The following is a 27,749-nucleotide window of genomic DNA, read 5'->3' as shown; positions in this document are numbered from 1 at the left end:
GCATGCACACAAACAGAGAGAGAAGAGTGCCTTTGCTCCAGCAACCCCCGGCATCCATAGCTCGCCCTTGCGCTCCCACCAGCAAAACCCCGCAAATCGCATTCCAGCGCTGCCCTCTCCCCGCGCAAAACAGCCGCCTCCTCTCTCCAGCGAAGCCCTGTCTTTGCAAACCTGCAAAGGGAGAAGAAGCGCTTCTTCTTCTGAGTCCAAGATCCTCCCGCACGCCGCCTTCTCCTTCCCCTTCTCCTCCTCCTCCTCCCTCCCCGCCTCCCGCGATCCGCTGCAACATGCAGCGTGCAAAAAAAAGCAAGTGCCTTTTACTTGCTGTTGCTCTCCAACTTCTTTATCCTCTCTGTTACAGTGGTACTGCGCAAGACGAATGCCTCGTTTTGCGAGTCACGGCCATAGAAAATTTCATTTTGCGAGTCACCTACAAAATTGCAAAACCCTTTTGTCTAGCGAGTTTTTCGTTGCGCGAGGCATTCGTCTTGCGAGGTACCGCTGTACTGTATTGATTTCCTAATTATATGACCCAAAAAACCTTTATGTACTTTAACCTTTTCGTTGATTAAGTAGGCATGCCATCTGAGCAGATGGGCCAGAACTTTCATAAGAGGAAGTGGAATGGAATACCAAGTCTCCCACATCCCCGTTCCTTTGGCCTGTTAGAGCACCGTCCCACCCCCAACTCCTTGCTTTCAGCCTGCTGAGCTTCTGTGAGAGCTGCTTGATGGTATTGAAGGAAGGGGTTACACAAACCTGACAAACCTAAAAGGGGGAGTTAGCTAACCTGGGTATAATTACCTGAATGTATTGTTGAATGTACTGTTAGTTCCGAAGTATAAAGAACTCTTTTTCTATAGAGACTCTTTTAAGTAGAAGCTTTTCTGTATGCTGTTAAAATGAAACTTTTTCTCAAGGAGACAGGAATAAACTGTGTAAACTGTGACTAGAGCCTGAAGATAACAGTGGAAGGTCAACCTTGTACAGGGAAAGTAAGACCTGTCTTGGACAGAGACTAGATAAGATGGCCTTGGTAAAGTGCGTATGAAAACAAGCTGGCACAGGAACCAACTCAGGGCTAAATGTATTTTGCCTTAAGACTGCAAGAACAGGAAATGTTCCTTATAAGTACAAGGATGTTATGTACAAGAGGCAGATTCCGGGAGGGAGAGTGAGGGGTTTAAAGGGTATATAAACTGTGTGTAACTGATGCTCAGGGCGCTTGCAGTGAACACAACATGCACTGCCTTTTCTACTGTCTTAAGGAGTAGAAAATAAAACTATTTCTCTGAAGCTTCCCCTCGAAGTGTCTTTTGACTCCTTTGATCCCTCCCTTTGGCGCAACGCGAACCCAACATGCTCTGGTAAGGGCGTATGGCTACGGTATGGAAGATAATCTTGGGTGAGACATCCAGGGCCACTGCTGAACCTTTGAGGTGTATGGAAGATGACAAAACAGGACAAAGGGCTTCCTCCCAGGTTTTGACCTCCAGCTCAATAACATTGGGAGCTTCTTCTTAGACAGGGTGGCGATTGGGAAACATTTTGCTGTGGGGGGGGGAGGGGAGAAAGAAAGGCATTGGAGAGTCTAAACCAAAACAGCCACCCCATCAATGTCCAAAATGGAAAGAAGCCAATAGTGGGGAGGAGGGTTGCCAACAGAGAAGACCTTCCCTCCCTCCCTGGTCTTTTCACAGGAAGAGGCAGGAAATGAGCAGGATACTCCCAGACTGCCTTGCAACCCTGTCGAATCTTCGCTGCTTACGGGTGTGTGGGTGTCTATCAGCCACTTACCAGAAGTCCCTAATCTCCTGCATATCTTGCTTCTCTGCTTCAGGGTAGGGGAGACTGCACCATCCACCCATCAAGCTTCACCCACACCTCAGTAGCAAGCAGCAGAATAGCAACAAACACGCCTGACTGAAAAAGCAGGAAAATGTGGAAGATAAACATGCCACACCTGCACACAGAAAAGTCTGGTCCAAAATCTGATCTGTTTGTGACGTAAGCCATGGCCGCCATCTGGAAGCTCGCTTGAAGTCTTCCTGAGGAAAAGGCTGTTCTCCCAAGACCCCTCAACCCTCTCCTTCCACCTCAGCAGTTTGACCACGAAGGACACCCTTCGCTACCATCTTCATCTTCTACTCCCTCCTACCAAAAGGGGAAATGGGGTGGTAGGAAACAGCAGGTAAAAACCTTACATCTTCGTTTTAGAATATGTTGAAGCCACCAGCTCATAGATCTGGGGTCCTGGTTCAAAGGTGGAAATGATGAAGAGGACTCACACATTTGAATGGAGAAAAGAAACAAGATGGAGGAAGAGGCAACACGCCAGGGCTGCCTTGTTTAGTTTACAACCTTTAAACAAGGAAACATGGTTGTATGGTCTCCCTTTTCATCCATGAGCAGGGCTGAACATCTACAGTACTTGGTGACTTGGTGTCTGGGAGCCCAGCACCCTCTTGCTGTGGCATTTTAGTACCAGCCTCGCACCCTTTTGCTTCAGGAACACCAGCAGATCCTTGAACAGCAACGTATGCAGGTCTAACAGAAGCACAGAGAGTGAGAGAGGTTGTTGTTAACCTGCTTCATGTACCCTGATGAGAACATTGAGTGTGTTCGGTTGCAGAATCAGGCCAAAGGCCCACCTAAGTCAGAGGAACAAAGGAAGCTGCCTATACCACATCACGCCATTGGCATCCATCTAGTTCAGTACTGTTGACACTGAATGGCAGCATTTATAAGTGCAATCAGTCTGTATGAGTTCACTTTTGTGAAAACTTTTTTTCTGGCTTCAAAATTAGGGTTAGCGAACATTTCCATGTTTGTGGGACTGACCCCCCTCCTTCTAAGATGTATAATAATGTATAAATTGAATAATTTTGCAAACCATGGGGAGAGCTCAGTCTGAAACACTTGGTAATATTCTCCAGAGAACCATCTGGTCCCAGTGATTTACCTGTCCTAAGGTGCTTAATAACATTAGTAATCACTTCCTGAGAAACTGAAGTGAGCTTGCAGTGCTCAAACCGGATCACAATGTCCCTTGGGAATTCACCTGCTCTGTTTTTCCCAGTTGGGACTCTATGAGCCCCCTCTAAATCCACTGACAGCAGTGGATTATAAATGGAACCATATCTCCCCCTTCTACTTTTTTCACCACAACGTTTAAGTTTTTCTGTCTGTCTTTTCTTCTAGCTTAAGTGCTAGATCGTCAGTTGCCTTTTGAAACAGCTGAATTTCAGATTGATTTTCAAGGGCTGTATTCATAGCTTCATTAGATGTTTTGCAGATTTCCTTAAGTCTCCCAATAGTGAGTCAAATCATCTTTCAAAGAAGACTAGAGCAATTGCCCAGTCTGAGGCTAGTGCTCGTCACATTCAGTTTATGTAAACCCCTATGACACCCTATCACCTTCCATATTGAAAGCAGATTTCGTGCCTTTTTGTTGCCCTAGGCCTCCCTTTGCCATTTCAGAGTAGGCCTTGTATGAGGCCTCAGAACAGATACTATTTTCTCCCTTAAATCAAGTTTTACAGTTTTGCTTTTTGGACCTTGAGCATTACCTTACTGGAGTTGTAAATTTCTGGGTGCTAAACCGCTTTTAAAAGACCACTCTATCCATTTATTGTCCTGTGGCGATCAGAGGCATTTTGATCCTTGGCTAGCCATGCCCCTGCATTTCATTTCATTCTATCCCACCATTTTCTAAGCAGCTCAAGGTGGTGTATATGGTTCTCTGTCTCAACTGTTTATTTAAATACTCTATTGTCACTTGTACAACTTGTATACAGTGAGATTACACAAGCACCACCTACTCAGCTCTCTTAGTCTTAATTCCCTTCGTTTACTGACGCACACCCACCTAACCCGAAAGTCAGTTGCCCTGTTGTTATCTTTTCATTCAGTAGCCTAACAGCCCACAGATAGAAGCTGTTGCGACTAATCATGCTTCTATATCTTCTGCCCGAGGGCAGGAGATCAAGAAGTGCTCGCTAGGATGAGAATCTTCCCTGAGGATTTCCCTCACTCTCCTGAGGCAATGGTCTTCCGCGATGTCATCCAGCAGATTCATGGGACAGCCCATAATATCTTGTGCTGTATTCATCACCTTTTGTAGGCACTTTCTATCCGTGGCTGTCAAACCGGCATACCACACCGTGATGCAGTATGAAAGGACACTTTCTATTGTGGATCGGTAGAAGGAGATCATCAAATGTTGGTTGACATTGTTCTTTCGCAATACTCTGAGGAAGTGGAGTCTCTGTTGGGCTTTCTTAACCACCTGAGTTGTATTGATTTTCCAAGTAAGGTCTTCACTGAGATAAACTCCTAGGAATTTAAAGGAAGAGACTCTCTCCACACAGCCCTCCCCGATGTACAGTGGGGCTAGTTCTCCTCTTCCTCCGAAAATCCAACACCATCTCCTTTGTCTTGGTGATATTAAGGTGCAAGTTGTTCCCTAGGTACCATGTAGTTTGGACCTCCCCTCTATACACTGATTCGTCTCATTAAACTCATTATGGTAGTGTCATCTGCAAACTTAATAATTGCAGTAGATGGGTCAGATGATACACAATCATATGTACACAATGAATACAGGTAAGGACTTAGCACACATCCCTGTGGTGTGCCAGTGCTGATTTTTAAGGAATTAGATGTTACATGTCCAATCCTCACTGTTTGTGTCCGATCTATCAGAAAGTCTTTAATCCATTCACAGATGGTAGAAGAAAGTTTCATTACAGTCAGCTTTTTAATGAGGGTGTCTGGAAGGATGGTATTAAAAGCCGAGCTATAATCAATAGACAACATCCTGACATAGTTCTCTGGTTTCTCTAGATGACTTGCTGCAAGATTAAAGGCGGTAGTTATTGCATCATCTGTGGACCTATTTCTTCTATAGGCAAACTGATGTTTATCAAAGTCTGGTGGAAAGGAGGTTCTAAGGTGTTGAAGAACCAGTCTTTTGAAGCATTTCATCACTATAGATGTTAATGCAATAGGTCTGTAGTCATTCAGGCAGGTAATTGCCGTTTTCTTTGGAACTGGGACAATAGTAGCTGCTTTTAAGCATGATGGGACACAATCCGTTTGCAGGTAGATGTTAAAAATTCTTGTCAGGACCCCTGCTACTTGACCAGCACAATTTTTGACCACTATCCCCAGCACCCCATCTGGGCCAGCCGCTTTACTGGGATTCACATTCACTGTTTATGTGGATGTGCAAACGCAGGGGGTTCCTCATGAATCATGCAACAGCTTGGAGGTCAAGGGGCAGAAAGAGGCAGCATTTAAAAGAGTGGAAGAGTAGTATAGGGGGAAAGGGAGGCCATTTGAGCTCTGTCACCAATGGGTTGCTGATCTGTTCCAGAGAGGTGGTGTCCAGGTACTTCAAATATTTGTCCAGGCACTGCTTGTTTTCTACCAGCTTCTCTGCCTCTTTTACATACCAGAGAATCTCTTCGCATTTGTCCCAGACTGGGCAAAACTTCTTGTGCTCCAAGGCCTACCCTCAGCAAAGAAGGTACAGCATGAGAGAGATGGGCTGACAGCTACTAGTGGTTTATTTTTATTTACCAAAAATCTGCAATCTGCTTTTGAAAAACGGGTGCTCCCAAAGCAGCTCACCACACAAAGCAGAAGCATTGCATTTAAAAGCTACATTCAGAAACAAACTGGTATTGTAAAATCAGATTTAGAAGCAGGCGCAGGAGCCAGACATAATGCAAAATGATCCTTGTTTGCCAATACAAAAGTTGGTTTCTGAACAACACTTGCACACTACAGGCACAGCCCCACAGCGTGCTAATGCAAATGTCTGTGCATGTTATATAAACACACAGCATCACCTATTTATGTGCTGACATTTCACAGTAAGCCATGCTCAATGCAGGTCACAACATTCAAAAGTTACAAAACATAACATTTACATAATAAAAATGCACAGTTCATTCAGCCAAGTGGGTACTTTTGGGGTGGGGAGGGGGTCTGTATGTCTCTTTTCTCTGCAGTGCTTTAAGAGAATCCCCCCCAATAACTGATTTCATGGAATAAGACCTGCACTCATTAGGCCTGACACTCAGCCATGTCTGTGAAGATTGTGTTTTTGCTAATAAAGAGTTAACTCCAACTTTGAACGGTGGGATTTACTGACCGGCATGCTTTCTGACAATAGGTTTGGCCACCTCTCTATATATTTTGGCCAAACTCAGCATGAGGGTTCCTGAGGTGGGACTGGCAGTTGTCACTGATGTTTGGACACTAGCCACCATTTTGACTCAATATGGTGGACTGATATGTCACTTTGGCATGACTTCACCTGTTTTATGGCATAGGTTTGCCCTCATAAGATATTGCTCAGCATAAGGGTTCCCAAGGATGGGGACCAGTAGCTTTCATTGATGTTTGGATGCTGGGTGCCATTTTGATTCAAGATGACAGACCCAAACATGACTTCAGCCCTTTTGGGGCATAGGTTCAGCCACCAACCAAGACAGCATCACCAAATTTGGGATGAAGGTTCTTAACGTGGGGTGGCAGTCTTCATTGACATTTGGATACTGGATACCATTTTGATTCAAGATGGCAGACTGAAACATGCCCTTGGCATGACTTCTCTTGATTTTTGGCATGATGAGCCCACACTCACAAATAACAATCTGTACTGTACTCATTTTAAAAGCACTTTTTAGTTTTGTTTCTACAAATCCGTGAGTGGCACCAGGCATTCCCTGCTAGTGTATGTATGTGTGTAGGCTTCTAAGCAAGGTCAAATGGAAAGGATGGGGGGGGGGTTTAGAGAAGATTTTAGGGAGAAAGTCTGGTTCTATCTCCATATTTATTCCCCCTCCACCCCATTCATGTTGGTTGTATGAACAGGGGAGATGGGGGAACCTGTACTCTTGTCAGCTCCTTTGGGGAAGGGTTGGGAAGAGTGGGTCTTCTGCTCCGCCCCCCCATACCAAAAGTTTCCTCCCCCAACCACCTCTCCCCAGGCAGGGGGGTAGCTATAGCATGCAGCACCCAGGTCAAGCCATTTTGATGATCGGGGAGGTCAGGGAAAGCGGAAAAGGGAATATGCCTCTTTCTAGCCCTCTTCTCCCCACTGCAGGGGGCACAGCGGGCCCCGAGAGACCCTGGGGGAGCTTCACACGTGCCCGTTCTGCAGGCGTGGCGGCGGCGCCCTTTGGCAAGCAGGTGACAGGTGGATGGAGGGGGATGCCTTGACTTGGCCATCGGCGCTGCTCCTGCGCCCTCTAGTGGCCAACGGGGCTCGCTGCAGCCGCCCCTGCCCTGCCTCTTTCCCCGCCTAGCTGCTGCCGGGGTTTGGTTGCCACGGCGACCGCGGCCTACACAGCCGTCCGAGGCCTGAGCTGAGTTGAGGGAGGTGGCTGACCTCGATATTGTTATACCGCTATTACCTCTGAGGCTCGGGTCGGGGTGAGGTGGGGAGTGGGAAGAGGGTGCGTCACGTGGCCTTGGCAGGGAGACTCACCTTCTCCAATAAAAGTGGGCGCAGCCTCGCCTTAGAGAGCTTCAGCCCCCCTCTCAAATCCTGCCCCATCTCCCTTAGGTTCCTTCTTAATAACTCGCCAGCACCAACTTTGAGGCCCCTCTGTTTGTTAGGGACTCCACCCCACGTATCCCCTAGGCTGACCTTCAATTGCTCCCTCTTTGTCCCGTTTCCAGACCCTCATAGGGACCCCCAACCCACTGCTACAGAAACCCCCTCCTCCATTCAGCCAAGGAGAGAGCCTTCTGATAGAATTTTGCCTCTAACAGATCCCCCCTCCAGGGATCCTCAACATCTAAAAAAATCAGTCATAATCTCAGGGACCTTGAAGCCCCACCCCACCCCCATCTCTGTGCTCCTCCTTCAGAATTCATTATTTTCCCTCCCCCCAACCTTCACATCTTTCAGCTCTTGTACCCATTCAGGGACCTTAGCCCCCTCCACTTCCTAGAATCTCATGGTTCATTTCTTTGTCCCCACAGAGTCCTTTCCAGAGGGAGGGGCACCATGGGGAAAAAGGGAGAGCGGGGGGCCAAGGACAAGGCTGCAGCCTTGGAAGAAGAAGCCAGGAATGCTGCCAGAAGGGCTGAACATGGGGAAGGTAGGAAGATCTACCCCGCCCACCCCCCATCTCTCATTCTGCTTTGACTCTGCCACTCTCTAGGGAAGTTTTCAGTCTCGTGACGGTCCTGCATGGCTGATATATGGTGGCTTGCTGTGTTGAGTTCCACACTTGAGCATGGATTGCATCCCAGCTCCACTCTACTCTAGCCGCTAGTTGCTACCACCCACATGCAATCTTAGGACCTGAACGCCAGCTGCTTGGTCTCTCTAAAGCAGGGGTAGGCAACCTAAGGCCTATGGGCTGGATGCAGCCCAATCGCCTTCTAAATCCGTCCCGTGGATGGTCTGGGAATCAGCGTGTTTTTACATGAGTAGAATGTGTCCTTTTATTTAAAATGTATCTCTGGGGTTTTTGTGGGGCCTGCCTGGTGTTTTTACATAAGTAGAATGTGTGCTTTTATTTAAAATGCATCTCTGGGTTATTTGTGGGGCATAGGAATTCGTTCATTTCCCCCCCAAAAAATATAGTCCAGCCCACCACATGGTCAGAGGGACAGTGGACCAGCCCACAGCTGAAAAAGGTTGCTGACCCCTGATCTATAGCCCTCCCGGGGCTTCTCACCTTTCTTCACAGAGGAATACCAGTGCACAGGGATCCTGGAGCAGGATTTCTTGGAGCTCTGCACCCGGGCTGGATTCCAAGAGATCCCAAAAGTTATACCGAGGCCACACCCCAATTCTTTCGCTGTCCAGGGTGAGTGGCGCTCTTTTCTCTCAATAACTTCATTGGGCTTTACATCCTCTGTAATATTTCCCCACTTCACAATGAGGCACATGAGCTACTAATCGAACCCAATGCTGGGGTTGGGGGTGGAGAGTTTAAGGCAGTTCTCGGTGCTATCACCACCGCCCCCTTGGATATCGCTAGTTCTCTGTGGCATAATCCTGACAACAAACAAGTGCGTCCTGCTCAAATGCTGAACCTGGTAGCATTTTTCTTACACTGCCTCAGTTACCAATATGGGGGCAATCAATTCCATAAAGTATGATAAACATCCCAGGCATCTCCAAGTAGAGCTTGGAAAGATTCCTGAAAGCTGTTGACAGTCAGTAATCGCTAGAGGGACCGATGATCTCAGGCGCTTTAAGGCAGCTTCCTATGTCCCTCTTTAACTCAATCAGAACCATGAGGACTGGAGTTTATTTTTAGAGGAAAAGGCGTATCTCAGTGGCACAGCATCTGCCTTGCAGAAAGGAGGTCACAGATTCAATCCCCAATGGCACTTCCATGTAGGGCTGGGAAAGTCTTCTGGTCTGAAACCCTGGAGAGAACCATTATTGGTCAGTGAAGTCTGGATTGGGTTAGGTGGACCTCAAAGGTCTGACTCGATACAATTCAGCTTCCTGTGTAAAGATGGCCACCTCTTGAAGCTATCTATACCTCCAACATCCGTTTTCACAGGAGATGAGGCATGCACTTGACCAGCCTTCCCCAACATGGTGGCCTCCAGATCATGTTGGACTACAAATCCCATCAGCCTCAGCCAGCACACTTTGCGCCTGTCAGCCCCAGCATTGTATGGACATGCTGGCTAGAGCTGATGGAAGTTTAAAATCTGGAGGGCACCAGGTTGGTGACAGTCACTTTTCCACTTTGGGGGTGGGTGCAGGCAGATGGGAGAGCAAAATGCTACCCTCTTGGGAATGGCCAGACCAAAGAGGCAGCTGCTCGATGGAGAGACATCAGATAAGGTGGAAGAGGCCAGGTAAGATTATCACTGAGCAGAGAGGAGGCCACGTCTGGTGCTCTGTAGGGTGCCAGCTTAGCTTCCCTCCTGGAACCACGTCTTGTTCCTTACGGACCAACGAGAGAAGCTGCCAGGCTCTTTCCTCCCTGTTGCTAACCTGGTGAGCTCTGACTTGTCTCCACAGAGGAGCCTGACCCACTGGTCGAGAGGGAAGGTCCTTACATCATTGCACAGATCCAGTACAAGTATGCCTACTTCCGCCCCACCATCCAGGTGGATTTGGAACATGAGGACCCCAAAACCACTAAGGAGATCTTCATCCGGAGTGAGTGAGGTAGTGTCCCTCTCCCTGGTCCACACAAACCTTCCGTCTCCTCTCTTTGTGCCCTCTGAGCAGGGTGGGCTAGGGGCTTCAAGGCCAACAAAGCCCCACCTGCTTTTCTCTGTCAGCAGACTGGAAAATTGAAGACAAGATGCTGGGTATCTTTGCCAAGTGCCTGCCAGCTCTTTCCCACCTCCAAGCAATTCGGTGAGTGCCACGAAGTCCTGGGGCAGGGGGCATAGCTTTCAGGCTAGTGGTTCACCCAACATCCTCCTGCAGGCTAAAGGGGAATACTTCTGTATTCCCAAGTTTCATCCACTCTGCTCTCCTTTCAGGCTCTGGAAGGTTGGCCTGACAGACGTCACCTTCCTCTCTCTCCTCTCCATTGTGCCAACCTGCTCCACACTCAAGTAAGTCTTGGCTCAGGGCCTGTCAGACCTCAGCCAGGGTTTCCTCCCCTCTGTCAAGTGATGAGGCAACAGCCTGGGAGTCCAGAGGCAGACGGGGTGGTCAATCGCAGCAGGCAGGAGTAAGGGCTGAGGCCCAGGCAAGGAGGAAGGCAACACATTTCTCGGACAGATGAACTGCCTGCAAGTCTGGGCTTTTAGGGGCCCAGGTGAGCCAGAATTGTGTGAATGGGGGCCAGGGCTGAGTTGGACCCCTTGGCACTAGGGAGCTTTGGGCAACCTGATGCCCTGAGATGCTGTTGGGCCCCCACCATCCATGATCTTTGACTGACCATCGGCCATGCTGGCTGCTGGGGCTGCTAGGAGTTGGAGCCCAACAACATCTGGAGGGGCACAGTTTGAGAAGAGATGGCTTAGCCAGCCAAGTTCACAGACAGGCATAGACAGGAAGGTGTTCAGTCTTGACACCCACTTCCTGCCTGCAGGAATGCCCCGGTTACCTGATCCCACAAGCACCATCTTGATTTTTTCTTTTTAAAAATAACATCAACAACAGAATAACAGAAAGGGGCAAATGCCTGACAGTGGCTCATATGCATTGGGTGGGCAGAGAATGAGAGCGTATCCACACCCCCTGCAGACCTCTTCTCCTTCTGCTCGCAGGACACTGGCTGTGGAGGGAAACCCTATGCGTGAGCGATTGTACCACAAGCTGATTTCTGAAGAGACCAAGTGAGAACTGAGGGGAGGCCTGGGGGGAGATTTGGAGTGGAAGACTGAGCTCTGTGTGTGTCTGGGTGCAGGTGTGTACATGCGGGTGTGCGTGGAGGTCTCTTGCCTCTAGCACACACAGAGCCCAAAGGCAACTATTGGGGGAGGGACCACAGCTCAGTAGCATAGAATGTCCAAGGCCCAGTCCCCAGGGATGAGAAAAGATTCCTGCCTAAAACTCTGTAGAGCCACTCTGCAAGTCAGTGTTAACAATACTGAGCTAGACGGACAGTGGTCTGACTTGGCATAAGGCAAGACAAGAGCCAGAAAAATATGTGTCCCGTGCAACTGCAGTAATCCAGGCCCTCTCTAGGGCAGCTGGGTGCCCAGTCCTGCTGAGAAGTGGCCTCTCATTTCCTTCCTTTCCTCTCAGCTTGGCCCACATTTCCCTCCGGAGCAACGAGATCGATGACGAGGCGGCCTTACTGATTGGGCAGGCGCTTTCTACTCTCAAGAGCTCAAACAAGAACCTTGTCTCCATCAACCTCAGCTATAACCACATCACTGATGTGGGCGCCGGCTACATCGCTGATGTGAGGAGGCCTGAGGCAGTTCTGCACCTAGACAGAGGCCGGAGGATACAGGGGCCTTCATTCTGCTCTTGGGGGGCAGGGGAGGGAGGGTGTCTTTCTCCGAAGAAAGCCAGGAGTGGGAGATTCTGGCAAGAGTGCTGTAGGGACAGACTGGGAGGTGGTTTAGAAATAGCATTCCAAGACAGAAGAGATGGGAGAGAGCGGTTTGTCAGGATGGAGGAAAGGCTCTGTGGGAGTGCAGTCCCACTGTCAGTTTACAGCTGACCACTGGCTCTTTGGTGATCCAGTAGCAGTTTGCCCTTTTCCCTTGGTGTGGCTGGAAGAGTCTATGTTGGTAATTTTGGCGTAGTGGTTCTCCTAGCCAGGCATGGCCAAACTTGGCCTTCCAGCTGTTTTGGGACTACAATTTCCATCATCCCTGACCACTGGTCCTGTTAGCTAGGGATGGTGGGAATTATAGTCCCAAAACAGCTGGAGGGCCGAGTTTGGCCATGCCTGTGACCTAGGCAGAAGATGCCATTGGCTAGGGTGCCCTTTTTCCAAGGTAGCTTCCTTTGGCAAAAGGCGACTCATATTGGATTGGAATGCAGGAAAATAGGAACAGCAGTTGCTGGGTCCCCAGTGAAGCAGACATGCAACTGTTATAGAAGGGCAGCCCTTGACCAGTGAGGCAGCTGCTGTTTTGAAAAGTCCAGTGGGAACGCATCCTTGGTTTTCACAACCCATTTGGACTGGCAGCGCTGCCTAGAATCACACTGGTATACGTAGACACATCCAACAGTGCTCACAGAACAAATTGGGAGTTTGCCCATCAGTATTTGGAAGCCTCAGAGAGTTGCATCTTCAACTTGGCCAGGGTGGTTGCAGTGCTGGGACTGCTCAGCATCCGGGGCCTTCTCTCCCTGAGAATGGGACCCTGCTCTCCTTCCGGTCCCTTGGCTTCCAGCCACTTAATCCCCCCTATGCTTTTTCTTCCATTTATTTCCGGCCCCTGCACAGGGCCTGCGGCTCAATCGTTCGCTGCTTTCCTTGTCGCTGGCGCACAACCAGATCAAAGATGAAGGAGCCCTGAAGCTCGCAGAGGTCAGTCTGGCTGTAGCCCTTCAAGCAGTTCAGGAGGTTCCCCTTTGGGGGAATGGGATGTGTGGGACAGGAGCCCTGATTGACAACATCAAACATCTTGCAGCCAGGGCAAGAACAGCAAGTAGGTCCAGGGAGGAAGGAATATCTCATGGTCCCAACTGAGCCTTGCCCTGCTCACTCCACAGGTTCTCGGCCCATTTGCCCTCACACACATGGAGGTGGTAGAGAGGAGGAGGCTTCTGCTGGAGAAGGAGGGCCAGGAAAGAAGTCGCTTGGTAAGCAGGAAGGAGAGAAGTGCCAGAGGAAGTGGGGGGGGGGTGGATGAGTGAGCTGCTCCAGAACCCCCCTCTCTAGGGCCTGAAAGTTTGCAGCAGAAGCTGGCTGTGCCCAGAGCTATTTGGCTTGCTTCTGCCATGGCTTCATAGAGAAACTGCCCACCAGCCCTAAATATCTGGAACTGTTTCTTCTTGTTCTTGCACTTTTTGTTGTTTATTTTAGGATGCACCACAGTTGCTTGTGTAGTGGTTTTTTAAAAAAAATTAAATTAAATTTTAAAAAGCTGTAAAACTTACCAGAAGTATGGATAGAGAGGGACCACAAATGGCTGAACCAGCGTTCAGTTTGCTAGGATGCATGTCAGTCCTTCCATTTCCAAAGCCAGGCTCCCTCTATGGCTGCACCACACATTGCAGCTCTCTCGCTGTCCCTTTCCCTCTGAGTCTCCTGCAATAAGTAACAGAGCTTTCGCAGTAGGAGACTACCCTGATCCATCTCTGCTGCCACTGGGCTGGGGAATCAGCACAGGGCCATTTCTGCCATGCTATTCTTCCACTCCTCTCTCTCAAGCCACAGAGACATGCGGAATTGAAAAGCGAACGCCCCTCGAGCCACATGAGCAGCACAACCATCGATAAGCTGCAGACAGCCAAGGCCACCAAAGCCACCACTAAGAAGAAGGAGAAGGAGAAAGAGAAAGAGAAGGAGAAGGAGAAAGAGAAAGAGAAAGTGAGAGCCCTGGAGCAAGCCAGGAGACAGTCTGAAATGAGGGGACCCTAGGAATGCTGTTTTGAAAGGCCTTGCCCTCACTGTGGTTGAGGGAGGCAGTGGGTAGGGGAGAGATGGGGTTTCCTTCTTGCCGGGAGGCTGATTCTCTTCCTGCTGTTTATCTCCCAAGGCTTCTGCCTCTCTACTTCCAGAGGCTAGGCTGGGGACAGTTGGGTGCAAGGACATTTCTGTGGTGGCACCCCATTTGCACAAATAGCATCTCAGAGCCAGGGGAAGAGCCTTTGATCCTCCCTAGCCTTGGCTGCTGCTTTTCACTTTTGCTTCCACTGACTCTTCATGTGCTTTGCTAACCTCATTTTCTGCTCTGCTGCTAATTGGTGTGGAAGCCATTTAGCCTGAAAGCCGCCTTGAGCAGGCTTCCTCAACCTCGGCCCTCCAGATGTTTTGGCCTACAACTCCCATGAACCCTAGCTAGCAGGACAAGTGGTCAGGGATGATGGGAACCGTAGTCTTAAAACATCTGGAGGGCCGAGGTTGAGGAAGCCTGCCCTTGAGGCAGGATCAAAATGAACCCATCCTCCTCCTCCTGAATGCTGCACAGTTTCCTCTGCCAGGAGCGGGCCTGCATCCCTCCCCACCCCCTGATCCTTCCCTTCTACTGTCCCAGCCTCTAAATATAACCCCCTGACAACCATCCCCTCCCCCACCCACTTCTGCCACTTTAATTAGCAAAGTGAAATATAAAACCTTTTCCACTTTCTTACTGTCTCTCATTGGTTTTGTTTACTGCTTTGTGTCACCCCCTTCTAGTTGTGGAATTCCTTTAGTAAATGAAGGATGGAGGGAGCACCAAGACTGGGTTCCCAGTCTGGGATACATCCCCTTCACCCTCCCCAGTGATTTCAGCCCTGACCCCTTCTTCTTTCCCTTCCCACCAGCGCATTTGGCTGAGGTGTGATTCTGGATGTGGGGTTGGATTTGAATAGGGTTGCCATATTTCAAAAAGTAAAAACCAGGACACCCCGAACTTTCTTTCTTTTTAGGAAAACCCGAAATTTTTAAAGCATTTTTTTCCAAAAGCGCTTCTTTGATTGACTTGCCTAAGATCCAAGACAAAGTGGAAATTCCCCCAAGGAGTCAATTCTGCCTTTGAAATCCCAGTAATAGCTGGGAAAATCCAGACAAATGGCAGCCCTAGATTTGAACCCTTTTTAGAGGGGTGGGGGAAGGGACTACGCACTACTTATTTATAAAAAACAACAACACCCAAACTTCCCTTCTTTTTAGGAACCTCCTAAGAAGGACGACAAGGGCCAGGCCAGTGCAGCAACAGCTGCAGCAGCAACACCAGGAGCTCAGTCCAAGAAGGAAGACTCCAAGCAGGCCAAGAAAGGTGCCCTGAAAGCCCCCTCCCTATGGACTGTTTTCAGGGGCCTCGCAAGGGCTGCTTGACCACAGCCTTCTTGATTCCCCCCCCCCACAGTGGTCCCTCCTGCCGAACAGAAAGCCGCCCGTGGCAAAGGAGCAAAATCAGGCACCAAAGACAAACGGGCTCAAGTCATAGAAGTGGAGGTGAGGCTCATTCAAGCATCGTCCAACTCGGCTCTTGACCTGGCTTAGTTCTTCAAGGAGGAAACTGGTAGCCCCAGCCTCTCACCCTTCCTTGACACCAAGCGGCCAAACCTCAAGGCAAAGATCCTTCACCTCCTCCTTCAGACAGGGACCATCTGTGGCCCTCCAGATTGTGTGTTTAGAGCCCAAGAGCAATAATGGCCAGTAGCCAGGGGTGGTGGTAGTTTCTTCCCTGCCCCATCCACACACCACCCCTTCCAGCCTCACATGCCCACACATTGAGAGTGTGTAGGAGAGGGCTGGGAAACATCTATAGCCTTCCCAGTGTTGCTGGACTGTAGCTCCCATCATCATTATCCTTGACTGTTGGCCATGCCAGTTCCTGCCAGGGAGCATAGACGACCCCCCCCCCAACCTTACTCTAGAGTCAAGGACTTCAGCAAGCTGTTGAATGGCTGCCATCTTTCCTACATGGTGCCTTCGCCTCACCAGCCTTTCTGCTTTCTTGGGCAGGTGATAGAGCCCACTGAGATGTTGAATCCACTGCTGGAGCCAGCAGAGCACAGGGATGGGCAAGTCTTCCTGCCAGGCAACCGGGTCCTCATCTACTTGAACCTCATCCGTACGTCTCCCCTGGAGCAGCAGGGCTGGGCTGGGCCAGACGGGGAGAAGAGGGTGACTTGCCTAGCGGCTTTTTGTTGGGAGACAAGGCCTTTCCTGGGGCTCCTGGCCGGCTGACCCAGCCGCTGTTGTTTCCTGATTTGTAGATGGCTCTCGGCAGAGCCAAGTGCTTGGTCAGCTGTGCCGGCTCCATTCAGTTCCAAAGATGGGCTAGGAGAGGGTGGGGATGGGAGCAAGCACCCTCCGAAGTGGGAGGGAGATCCTGAGCTTAGTTCAGGGGTCAGCAAACTTTTTCCGCAGGGGGCCGGTCCACTGTCCCTCAGACCTTGGGGGGGGCACTCCCCCCCACTGACTCTCCCTTCCCTTCTCCAAAGCACCAGACGAGCCCCGGTGGCTGCTTACCTGTGCCTTGCGAGCAGCAGGGTGGCGGAGGGACAATGAGCAGCGCGAAAGGGCTGGCTCCGGAGAGGGGCTCCTTAAAATGGCGCTCAGCCAACCGCGCCTTAACAAAGCCCAGCCCCCTTCCTCCTCTAGGCAGGGCAGGGAGAAGCCAGCAGAAGGGAGGGAGGAGGTGCCGCCGCAGTGTGTGTGTGTGGAGGGGGGGAACAGAGCCGTCTTAAGGGGATCTGCCGCCCTGGCGCGGCTATCCCTCCGGCGCCCCCGCCATGCCGCCTCTCCGCCGCCTCCCTCCCGCGCTTGCCGCCCCTTGGGAGGGGGGTGGGCGAGCGGGGGGTGAGGGGCGTGGCGCTGGAGCGGCGCGGGGCTCTGCGCGCCCTTCCAGCGCTTCCAGGATGGGAGGCGAGGGCAGCCGGCTCGCGCTCCGCGCGCAGCTGGACGGCGCGGCGCTGCTGGGCAGCTCGCGCTGCATTGGGCGGGCGGCCGGCTGCGCGCGGGACCGCGAGCCGGCCGCCCTCGCCTCCCAGAGCCCCAGCTGGAGTGCTGGAAGGTCCCGCAAAGCCCCGCGCCGCTCCAGCGCTCCAGCTGGGGCTCTGGGAGGCGAGGGCGGCCGGCTTACAGCCCGCCTGCCCGTGGGGGCGGGGGCGGGTTGGGGAGGAGGAGCCCGGTATGCCGGCGGGCTCGCGGGGGTGCCCCTGGGGCGCCCAGCGCCCTGGCGCACCGCGCCACCGGCTTCTATGGATGAGACGGCTCTGGGGGGGAATTTCGCAGCCCGAATGATCAGAATCCACACGCCGATTCTTGGACCGTCTGCGGGCCGGATCCAGAAGGCAATTGGGCCAGATCCGGTCCACGGGCCTTAGTTCTCTTCTTTTGCCTTGTGCCCAAACTCAGGTAACCAAATCACAGAGAAGGGCTTGCAGGCCTTTCTGGTCGCTTTGGAACAGCAGAGTGTTAAGATGGCTCCTGGAGGCAAAGGGCCGATGGGCCTCCTGCGGCTGTCACTGGCGGTGAGTTTGGGGATGTGGATGGGGAGAACAGCTGACCATTTGGAGCCTGGTTCTCTTTCCATCTGAAACTTGCACCCGCCCTCCTTTATGGAATTGAGGATGAGCTGGGGAGCCTTATTGGTACCACAAGCTTTGCAGGTACCTGTCTCCCTCAATCCCTCACCTGGATCATTTAAAACTGTTTCAGAAAAACAACTATCCAGTGGACAGCAAGACCTATGCCAGGATCCAAGAGCTCATGTGGACACGTGACCCCGTTCCCAGGTCAGGGACAGCGGCCAGGCTGGCAGAGGATGAGATTGGGGCGGCGTAGAGCTTTAGCTGGAGAGCACACAAAAAATCCAGGATGATCCTGCTGGCCTCTTCACAGCGCTCCTTGGATTCAAGCATCACTCGTCATTTGAACACAGGGAGAGGGATGAAACTGCTTCCCACCCCAATTCAAGAGAAGTGAAAATAAACCTGATGCTCACCTCCTTACTTAAGGGTGCAGGATCCTGTACTAATTCAGGGGAAGGAGTCACTGTGGATGAGAGGCAGAGAACTGACTTAATGGGACTGCCAAGTCAGAGGGTCATAGCAATATTTATCCTGCTGATAATGGAATTGGAGAACTCCAAATCCACCATCCCTGCCTGATAATATGCATAAAATCCAGGTTATGGAGTAAAAAAGAGGCCTCACCTAGGTTGAGAACAGCTGGACTTGGGGACATCTAGGAGAGACCCCCTCCCCCAAAGATCATTGCTTTCTTGTGGCAGGATGGGGCCATCCCTGGGGTGTGGGGATATGGCATGGCCACTAAGACCATGGTAAAAATTCCCACCCCAACCTGCTGCACCCCATCCAACACACTCCACTCATGATGTTTCCCCCCTCGCTTGCTCACACACAATGGACACAATGTGACCCCCCAAAGCCCCCTCTCCCTTTGGGAAAGGGGAGGCTCTTGGAAGAGAACTGCCCCTTAGAGGAGTTTGCTACAAAGAGGTTCACCTTCCCCTGTTGGCGAGACCCATCCAGCCCTCACTTCCCTCTACAGCAGGGGTCAGCAAACCTTTTCAGCAGGGGGCCGGTCCACTGTCCCTCAGACCTTGTGGGGGGCCAGACTATATTTTGGGGAAAAAAATATGAACGAATTCCTATGCCCCACAAATAACCCAGAGATGCATTTTAAATAAAAGCCCACATTCTACTCATGTAAAAACACGCTGATTCCTGGACCATCCGCGGGCCAGATTTAGAAGGCGATTGGGTCGCATCCGGCCCCCAAGCCTTAGTTTGGGGACCCCTGCTCTACAGCATGTTTAGAAACCGCTTTCTTGACTGTTGCACTCCCTATTAGTGCGCTAAAGCTTGGGGGTTTGAGACCCATCAGCTACCTTTGCCTTGTTTAGCCAGACAGTGGAAGCTGTTTCCCGGGTTGTGGATCCTGTCGCCTGCAGACATCTAGAAGCCACAGGGGAGAGCTGAGTGCAGGGTGCGGACCAAAGGTGGACAGACTATCCCAGAAAGAACACAGTGTGTTCTCCACCAGAGTGAATGGTGAGCAGTGATTGGCTGAGAGTTTGAAGAGTGGTTTGAATGCTGGGAGGGAGTCGGTTGAGAGTCAGTTAGAGCCTGGAGATCAGAGAGGGAAGAGCTGGGGGTGGATGTGAAGCAGGGTTGGTTAGATGAGTGGCATAAGAACAGAATAATAGCCATGGTTGGAACTGTAATAAAGGGACAGATAAGATACTGGGACATTTGAAACCATACACTTATGTACTCAAGAGGCATCTTGAAGTCCTCATTCAGCGTTCTTTCATAAATGAGTCGTATTCTGTCACATGCCTCTTCCTTGGCTACGTAAGGGTTGTTGACTTGTTCAGATAAAAAAAAAATCTATGGTGGCAGTGCGGATCAAGGGGGTGTTTAGTAGAATACACAGAAAAGGCCCAGTTCACCTTAATAAAAGTGAAAAGGTGGCACAGTGCCAGAGCACCGCAGAGCAAGGAGGGTTGGTACAACACCAGCCCGCTGCTTCCCCTGCAGTCTTGCAGGAAAGGAAGTTCATTTGGAAGAGGGGCGGTGGCACCCCCAGATCTCCCCCTGCCGGGCCTGTGGCAAGCGATCATGGTAGCTAGCAGCTTCATTTCCCAAAGAGATGCCAACACCACACCTGCTTCCCACAAGTTGATCAAACTTGGGCATTAATTTATGACAAAAGGAAAAGGCTACACAGTCAGGAGAGCAAATTAATTAATGAATGAATTAAAACCCTATACCATTGAAAGGAAGAAAATGACCATTGGCTTTTAGCAGATCGAACAGCAGAAAAGTGCACATGCGTACCCAGCAGCTGGTAAAGTTTCTTCCACTTTGTTGGCATCCCCCTGCAAATGAGCTCCCTCCCCGCACAGACCCAGGCTCCTTTACCCTTGGAATGACCTTCCAAAGGCCAGTAGTAAAAAGCAGGATAAAGCACACAAAACAAGGCTCAAAAGGAAGGTGGACAGTGCCACCTCATGGTCACCCAGCACCTTTATTCCTGGACTGAGCTGTGCATGCTCACTCAAAAGAGCCAGCATGATGTAGTGGTTAAGAGCAGTAGACTCGTAATCTGGTGACCTGGGTTCATGTCTCCGCTCCTCCACATGCAGCTGTTGGGTGACCTTGGGCTAGTCACGCTTCTCTGAAGTCTCTCAGCCCCACTCACCTCACAGAGTGTTTGTTGTGGGGGAGGAAGGGAAAGGAGAATGTTAGCCGCTTTGAGACTCGTTCAGGTAGCGATAAAGCGGGATATCAAATCCAAACTCTTCTTCTTCTCATTGCACACACAAGTGCACACGCATACACACACACACACACACACACACACACACACACACACTACAATCTCATTGGAGAAATGGAATCTTACAAAAAACAGCTCTTTATTGCAACTTCCAGTAGCTTGGGAGTGCTCCTGGATCCGACAGTGTCACTTGAGGCTCAGGTAGCCTCAGAGGCTCAAGGGACTGTTTCCAAACTATGGCTGGTTCCTGTGACTTGGCCACAGGACTCCATGCTCTGATAACTTCCAGGATGGATTTACTGTAATGTGCTGTGCATGGGACTGCCCTTGAAGACACTTCAGACTGTGCCCAGGGATGTTTTGCTATTGGAGGCAAACCCTCCTGTGCCAGCCCCACCTCGGCCCTCACCACTGCCAGGCGATCACTGTTGCCAGCAGTTTTCCACCTCCTGTTCCTTGACCCTGAAGGTACACCCATGAATGGCAGCGCACTCCTCCACTTGCCCCTGAGCTACCCCCAAAAAAGTTGAGCAGGACAAAGATGGCAGCAAGTAGAGGAGCACGCCGCTAGGGTCGAGGAGGAGGCGGTAAGCACCTGGCAGTGGTGTGATGGGTCAGTGCATCTGGCTGTTAACCAGAAGGTTAGTAGTTTGAGCCCACCCAGGGATGGCTGTGGGCAAGATTCCTGCTTTGCAGGGGGTTGGACTAGATGACCCTCAGGGTCCCTTCCAACTCTACAATTCTATGATTCTGTGCTGCCTTATACCAAGTCTGACCCTTGGTCCATCCTGCTCCCGTGGCTTGCAGCGTTTCAGACAGGGAATTGCCAGGGATTGCACCTGGGACCTGCCGCATGCACAACAGATGCTCTACCACTGAGCTGCGTCTCTTGCCCGTAGAGGAAGAGACCATATAAGTAGCAGCTTTTAGGTGGGGAGTAGGAACTACAACTCCCAGAAGTCTGTGCGGTCCGTCGTGCTCGCTGACTATTCGGACGTCAAGGGAAGGTTTCCTCCTGAGCGCCGCTCGCACTTGGGGAGCGTGTCGTTTGGGGAATTAGGGAAGGAGGCGGTGTTGAGATCCGAAGTGGAGTCGTGGGAAAGGCAGGGGAGAGGAGAGAAAACCGGGAAAGCTCCAGTTAAGTAACTAACATGGGCAAATAAGGATTTTGGAAAACAGGTACAGTAGTTTCATCGCCCCCCAGCCAAGCTACCCGTGGGGTTTCTGGATTTTTGAGTCATCATCATTATGGATGGAGAAGCACCAGGTGCTGGGGGGCATCTGCAAAATCCTCCCAGAAGAGGCAGAAAACGCGGAAACCGGAGGAGACACAGAGATCAGGTAAAAATACAATAGCCTTCCCTGCATGGGGTCCACAGGGCTTCTTCCCAGTGAGATCTTTCTTGGGAGATACCTTTTCCCTGTACTCCTTTAAAAAAATAGAATAAAAGAGCTGCTTAGAAGGGAGAATTCTAAGACTGGCAACTTCTCCTGTTTCCTTGCAACCTCTAGTGAATTTTTTGCACCTGTGCCAACTTTTTAAGAGACTTGAGCCCTGGAAAAGGAGGGTCTATAGAGGACAGGATTGGCCGCCCTGCCCTCCACCTCTCCTATAACTGCAGCCTGCAACAGTGTCTGAGGCCAACAGCATCTGCAGGGCACAGTATTGGCTACCGCTTGCCCCAGGCTAGGGCTGAGGAGACCCAGGTTCAATTCCTTCCTCAAACATGAAATTCACTGGGTGACTGGGTGTCGGGCCATTCACCTTCTCTCTCTAACTCAGTGTTTTTCAACCTTTTTTGGGCAAAGGCACACTTGTTTCATGAAAAAAATCTCGAGGCACACCACCATTAGAAAATGTTTAAAAATTTAACTCTGTGCCTATATTGACTATATATAAAGTAATTTTCCCACGGCACACCAGGCAACATCTCGCGGCACACTAGTGTGCCACGGAACAGTGGTTGAAATCACTGCTCTAACTCTCTCTCTCAGCCTATCCATCCCACTTTACTGGGTTGTTGGGGGAATCCGCACAACGTATGTTTCCTAGTGCTCTTTGCAGAAAATTGGGAGTATAAAATGTAAAAAAAAAAAAAAAGTGAATACTCGCCCTCTCACTGTTTGTCTCCAAACTTTGTTTCAGGATGCAGATGTTCGCCTCTCCAAGGCTCTTTCTTACGTGCTGCGCCATGGGGCAGAGAAGTTGGGGCTACAGATGGGGCTTGGTGAGTGTTTCTGCCCTTACATGTCTCCCCCACACCCCACAACACTGCCTGGGAAAAAGAAAAAAAACCTTCACCTGCTCCTGTTCTGCCAGCCACAAGATAGTTAAAGGCAGAGGAGCCCTGCCTAAAGGAAAAGCTGGCAACCCTCAAATGTGTCATTTTTTAAAACTAGAAGCCAATTATTGGTGGAGCAGGTCCTAAAGAAAACCTTGCCTAAAGCCCTGTCCAGATGAACCACCAACCTACTCACTAGCCCAGCAGGAATCAATTTGGGACAAACCCAGGCCCTCTGAGCAGGGAGGAAAAGCTTTGCGAGGAGTTCCCTGCAGAGCACAGGTGACTTGAGCAGTAGAGGCAAGTTGCAGGGGAAGATAATTTAATTAAATCTGGAAAGGGGAACCTGGTTCATCCCAAGGGCCGCATTTGCTTTCGGGCAGCCTTCCGAGGGCCACATACCAGTGGTGGTCAGGGCCAGAGGCACATGTGGGCGGAGCAATAAATGTACATTTTGCACTTGTACACGGAGGCATTATCAGAGTTCAAGGACACATTTCAGTCAGCCCCAAACAGAGAGAGGCGGGGGTGGTCTGGGGAGAGTTCTGAGGGCCAGATAGAAGGACCTGCAGGGCCACATTCAGGCCCTGGGCCTGAGGTTACCCACTCCTGAATTAAACTTTTTTAGATGGATTTACCTTTGGTTTCTCAAGCTGCTCTAGCATTTGGCATCGCCCTGAATTAAAATTGCACCTGTTGTTCCATTATGCTCCAATTCTCACTATTAACGTTGTGGGGGATGCTTTTTAAAAGCTTTGTACATTTTTAGCCATGCTTTTCTCATCTCAGTCCTGCTAGCTGGCTTGGCAGTGCTGCCAAAGAAGGGAGTTCTTAAACGTTTTTGTTCTTCCCAAACTGCAGATGGCTTTGTGGATGTGGCAGAGGTTCTTCATCTGCCCCAGTTTAAGGCTTGGACTCTGGAAGATGTGCAGCACGTTGTGGAGACAAATGAAAAGCAGCGCTTTGCTCTACGCCCCCACCCTTCCAGTGGGCAGCTCCAGATCCGTGCCAATCAAGGGCACTCGCTGCAGGTGGGGGAAAGGGAGGAACGAAAACGGGAATGAGCTCCAATTCCATGCTAAATGCCAATGTGGTATTAGCCTGAGTTTCTAGCCCTTATGAGTTGTGGAGTGGGGAACCTTGGGCCTTCCAGTCCTCTGTATCTGGCCCTTGAAACTTTTGACCCTTGAAATAATTTTTGAATGTTTTTGCCTGATTGGAATGTGCCTGTGAACTCTTGAGACCCTGAATATAGAGGGGTGCTTGTGAGTGTGCATAGGAACTAGCCTACTATGCCAGGATATAATTTATATTTGTTGCTCTGCTCACTTTGACCTCTAACCCAGCCCATCACTGGCATGTGCCCCCCCCCCAGAAGGTTGCCCCAAAAGGAATGTGGCCCTTGGGCTGAAAAGCTCCCCCCCAGCCCCCTCCTTATGGCAGCAAACTTGAAAGTATGTGGGCTCTCTCAGGTGAAACCTCAGAAACTGACCATTAATGTTGCATGAACACACCAGGTGTCTGAACTGGAGTTGATCCCACTGCTGGACCCACTGGATTTCCCAGAGGTTGTGGCCCATGGCACCTATCTGCGCCACTGGCCAGGAATTCGCCGCAGCGGCCTCTCGCGGATGGGAAGGACACACATCCATTTAGCACCAGGGTTGCCGGGGGATGGAGCTGTCCAGAGTGGTGAGCATACCGTTCTTCGAGTTGCAAATCTGTGGCCTGCAGTGCTCCAACTCCCACCCCAAAGTAGAGAAAGAAAAACACCTGCCTGTGAATTGAGATTTTTGCCTAAGGACCTTCTCTGGCCGGTCAGGTTGGGGGACTTCTCTGCCCAGGAAGCTCTCTTAAACCACATCAGACCATTGGTCAATCCGGAGCAATATTATCTAACCAGCAGTGGGGAAGCTCTGACCCATGAGCCTCATCAAGTCTGCCAGGCCTCTGGATTTGGCCTGCATCCTAGAACCCATCTGTACTATACATTTAAAGCAGCGCTGCACCGCTTTCAACAGTCACGGCTTCTCCCAAAGAATTCTGGGAGACGTGGTTTGTTATAGCTGTTGCACACTGCTAGAAGACCCCATTCCCCTCACAGAGCTCCATTTCCCAGAGCCCCCCAGGAGAAGAGACTGATTGTTCAACCATTCTGAGAATTGTAGCTCTGCGGCAAAGATCAGAAAAAGAGGGAGTGGATGACAGAGGCCCTTAAATGTGTTGTTTTTCCTTTCTAGGAATGAGAAGCAACTGTGACATGGCTATTGTCATTGATGTCGCCAGAGCTCTGGCAGGTAAGTGGAAAGGAACTAGAGACCGTGTGGGTTGTGAGCAGTGTCTCCCTTTGGTGCTAGACTCCCAGCTCCAAGCATCCCTGCCCGTTGGCCATCCTGGCTGGGGCTGATGGGAGTTGGAGAGCTGCAGACTCCCCAAACTCTACTGTAGGTCAAAGGAGGACTAGGACAAGCAAACCTCTAACACAATCCCCCACCCCTTTGCTTGCCACCTGCTCCAAAGGAGGGTTTTGTAATGGGGCTGGCACCATAGGGCAGCTCCCTGGGAGGGACCACTGCTGACCTCACACAGAGACCCAGTGGGCACCCTCCTCCTCAGACAAACACTGTCCCTTCAGAGAAGCAATTGGTTAATTGAAATTCCCCATAACCCCATAGTCTGCTCCCATGCTGGCTGTTCTTATCATAACACCTTGTTGTTAAGAAACGGGACTGGATTGTTGAAGGGTGTCCCACTGGAGCCAGGGGCACTGGGAGACTGATCTCACTGCTTCCTAGGATGAATGACATGGGAAGGGGGAGACCAACCTGGCTGCCACCCATCATACAGCAAAAGTGTAGCTGCAGGGAGTCTGCTTCTTCCCCTCCCTGCCAGAAAGAACTCTTGTAAGAATGTTGTGATTCAGAACTAGCACCCGATTTTGCTCTTCTCCTCCTCCCTCCCAATTGTTTTTCCTTTGGTGTTGTGCCTTTTAGGTAGTCCTTGCCCTCAGGCTTACAATCTCGCTGTTTATCATTGTAAGCATGTTTGCTGCTGCTCTGGGCGCCGTATTTTTAATCCAAAGAGTGGTGTAAAACTACCTTGAATAAATAAATGGAATCCAAGCACCCTGAATTCTAGGGGCCCTTCCTCCCAGCCAGCAAAGCCCTCTCAGGAACAGACTCTCCAAAGTTGCCTGTCATTCATCTCGCACCATGCTATAGGGCAGGGTGAGGAAGTGGCTCTGGGCTTAACTGCCTCTCACCTGTGAAATGCCTCCTCTGCAGATGGAATCACATTTTACCGCTCGGCTAATGAAGTGATCCTCACGCCTGGCGATGCCGATGGGCTGCTGCTCCCCTGCTACTTCAAGGAGGTCCTACAGCTCAAGCCTAGGCGTGAGTCGGGCAGCCTGCCTCTTGCCACTCGGGCCCGGGAGTGAGTTGGGCAGCTTGTCAGTCATGCTGCTGCAAGACCCAGAACTTTTGAAACAAAATAAAAAATATAAAAAATCTTTCCAGTAGCACCTTAGAGACCAACTAAGTTTGTTCTTGCACACGAAAGCTCATACCAATAACCAACTTGGTTGGTTTCTAAGGTGCTACTGGAAGGATTTTTTTTTTATTTTTTATTTTGTTTCGACTACGGCAGACCAACACGGCTACCTACCTGTAACCAGAACTTTTGAGGCGTTTTGGGTTGGCTTGTGGGAGAAGGAATGGATTTTATACAAGTCCCGTGAAGAACTTAGTTGCAGCTGCGTTGAATTAGCACTTCAAGGTCTAGCTTGCTCTAACCCACAAGGCCTGCAGTGCTGCCTTTCTGGGCTGAGATCACAACCAGAGCCCCCCACATGTTGTTCTCTAAACCCACAACCCTCGCCAATCCAAACCTCCCTGGAAGCCCTGGCAATCGCAAGTGCATGAAGACCTGACTGCACTTACTCATTGGTACAAGAAATGACTTACTTACAGGTTATTGCTTATTATTGTTTTATTCTTCGTTACTAGGGGCTCTGCCACTGCTCGGGTTGCCTAGCAACCCTACCTCACCACCATCTCATAGACCTTGCCAAAGCCTCACCCCCACCCCCTAGCACTAACCCATTAAGCCAGGGGTGGGGAATCTTTTTGGCTCTATGGGGTTCCATTGACAAGAGGGTGCAGCAACCCACGTGTCTGTTGCATGACATAGTTGCTATCTCACACGATTGACAAGGGGGTTGCCCTGTCCATCTGTCAAAATTCCAAATTGCTTTCTCCCTCCCTGCGCTCTGCTGAGGTGGGCAGTGGCAGCATCAGAGTAGGGTGGTTGCTGAGGAGCCGCTGTGGCCGGTTGTGACTGTTCTGCCGCAGCTTGTTTGGGCCTCCAATGCAGCTGCAATGGGCCAGCAGCTCTCGGAAGGCTAGCATCACGCTGTAGTCTACAGCGCCACCTGCTGGCAGCCAAGCAAACAACTGCATGACAACAACCCTAAGCAAATACAAAATTGGAGAAGATTCCCACCCTTCCTCAAGTAGTTCAGGGCAGCATGCAGAGTTCTCTCTCCTCGCCCACTTTTGTCTTCACTATCTTGTGACATAGGTCAGAGTCAGAGAGAGAGAGAGAGAGAGAGAGAGAGAACACAAATGAACATGACTGGCCAAAAATCTCCCAGTGAGCTTCATGGCTGGGATTGAATCTGGATGTCCCTAGCACTATAGCTACTAAGCCCCATTGCCTTTGTACATCCTCAGGAACACTTTTGTTTCATGTTCCTTCAACATGCCTTGCAACTAAAAATCAGGAGTGGAGGCTGCAATCTGCATACTGGGGCTCAAGGTTTTTATGGGGAGTCACACAATGCGCTTTTTTGTCCCCCAGGGTGTCTGTTGTCCCTCAACTGTCCTGGTCCTGAGCCACTGGATGCATCTACCTCTACGTAATTTATGTCACCTACATTCATTTCAATGTAAAGGCCTTATCCAAACGCTTAAAAAAAAAGCAACTGATTACATATCGTTTGAAGTGATGATGTGAACAAAATACCGATTGTATTCGCTCGACTGATTTCCATGCCAGACCACAGACGAACTGCAGCAATTTCTGCTTTTCTGTTTCCATTGTAATTTCTCTTTTCCTCGTTGGGATTTTTGTTTTGTTT

The 27,749-nt window shown here is 50.5% G+C and overlaps 2 protein-coding genes across 4 annotated transcripts; both read left to right on the top strand.

Annotated features, from left to right (window-relative positions):
• Positions 1-7,075: 7,075 nt before the first annotated feature.
• Positions 7,076-18,029, top strand: LRRC71 (leucine rich repeat containing 71). 2 transcript variants are annotated; one of them, XM_033174256.1, is made up of 17 exons: positions 7,076-7,383; positions 8,002-8,120; positions 8,718-8,830; positions 9,898-9,933; positions 10,039-10,156; positions 10,285-10,360; positions 10,489-10,563; positions 11,224-11,292; positions 11,705-11,864; positions 12,864-12,947; positions 13,133-13,222; positions 13,794-13,952; positions 15,240-15,345; positions 15,436-15,524; positions 16,038-16,146; positions 17,436-17,551; positions 17,739-18,029. In XM_033174256.1, exons 2-17 carry the CDS (start codon positions 8,027-8,029, stop codon positions 17,862-17,864), a joined length of 1,620 nt encoding a protein of 539 aa, XP_033030147.1. In that variant the 5' UTR covers positions 7,076-7,383; positions 8,002-8,026; the 3' UTR covers positions 17,865-18,029. The 2 variants fall into 2 exon arrangements, with proteins under 2 accessions (XP_033030147.1, XP_033030146.1); XM_033174255.1 differs by lacking the exons at positions 7,076-7,383; positions 8,002-8,120; positions 8,718-8,830; positions 9,898-9,933; positions 11,224-11,292 and having other exon boundaries at positions 9,979-10,156.
• A 3,130-nt stretch (positions 18,030-21,159) lies between these two features.
• TRPT1 (tRNA phosphotransferase 1) lies at positions 21,160-27,602 on the top strand. Of its 2 annotated transcripts, none has more exons than XM_033174257.1 (7): positions 21,160-21,668; positions 22,474-22,555; positions 23,471-23,640; positions 24,127-24,301; positions 24,850-24,906; positions 25,894-26,044; positions 27,470-27,602. In XM_033174257.1, the coding sequence occupies exons 1-7, from the start codon at positions 21,576-21,578 to the stop codon at positions 27,501-27,503; spliced, it is 762 nt and encodes a 253-aa protein (XP_033030148.1). In that variant the 5' UTR covers positions 21,160-21,575; the 3' UTR covers positions 27,504-27,602. The 2 variants fall into 2 exon arrangements, with proteins under 2 accessions (XP_033030148.1, XP_033030149.1); XM_033174258.1 differs by having other exon boundaries at positions 21,163-21,668; positions 25,894-26,004.
• The last annotated feature ends 147 nt before the right edge of the window (positions 27,603-27,749 follow it).

This window comes from Lacerta agilis, chromosome 17 (assembly GCF_009819535.1).
Source record: "Lacerta agilis isolate rLacAgi1 chromosome 17, rLacAgi1.pri, whole genome shotgun sequence".
NCBI classification, from domain to species: domain Eukaryota; kingdom Metazoa; phylum Chordata; class Lepidosauria; order Squamata; family Lacertidae; genus Lacerta; species Lacerta agilis.
Note: the sequence above shows the minus strand (reverse complement) of the source record. Positions and strands in the feature narration are given on the sequence as shown.

Excerpts from the sequence above, each read along its gene's own strand:
- LRRC71 (XM_033174256.1), top strand. The coding sequence starts at position 8,027 with ATGGGGAAAAAGGGAGAGCGGGGGGCCAAGGACAAGGCTGCAGCCTTG. Across the intron at positions 9,934-10,038 it reads CCCTCCTGGAACCACGTCTT|AGGGAAGGTCCTTACATCAT; the intron begins GTTCCTTACGGA and ends CCACTGGTCGAG. Across the intron at positions 10,564-11,223 it reads CCAACCTGCTCCACACTCAA|GACACTGGCTGTGGAGGGAA; the intron begins GTAAGTCTTGGC and ends TTCTGCTCGCAG.
- TRPT1 (XM_033174257.1), top strand. The coding sequence starts at position 21,576 with ATGGATGGAGAAGCACCAGGTGCTGGGGGGCATCTGCAAAATCCTCCC. Across the intron at positions 21,669-22,473 it reads GGAGGAGACACAGAGATCAG|GATGCAGATGTTCGCCTCTC; the intron begins GTAAAAATACAA and ends ACTTTGTTTCAG. Across the intron at positions 24,907-25,893 it reads TGTCGCCAGAGCTCTGGCAG|ATGGAATCACATTTTACCGC; the intron begins GTAAGTGGAAAG and ends CCTCCTCTGCAG.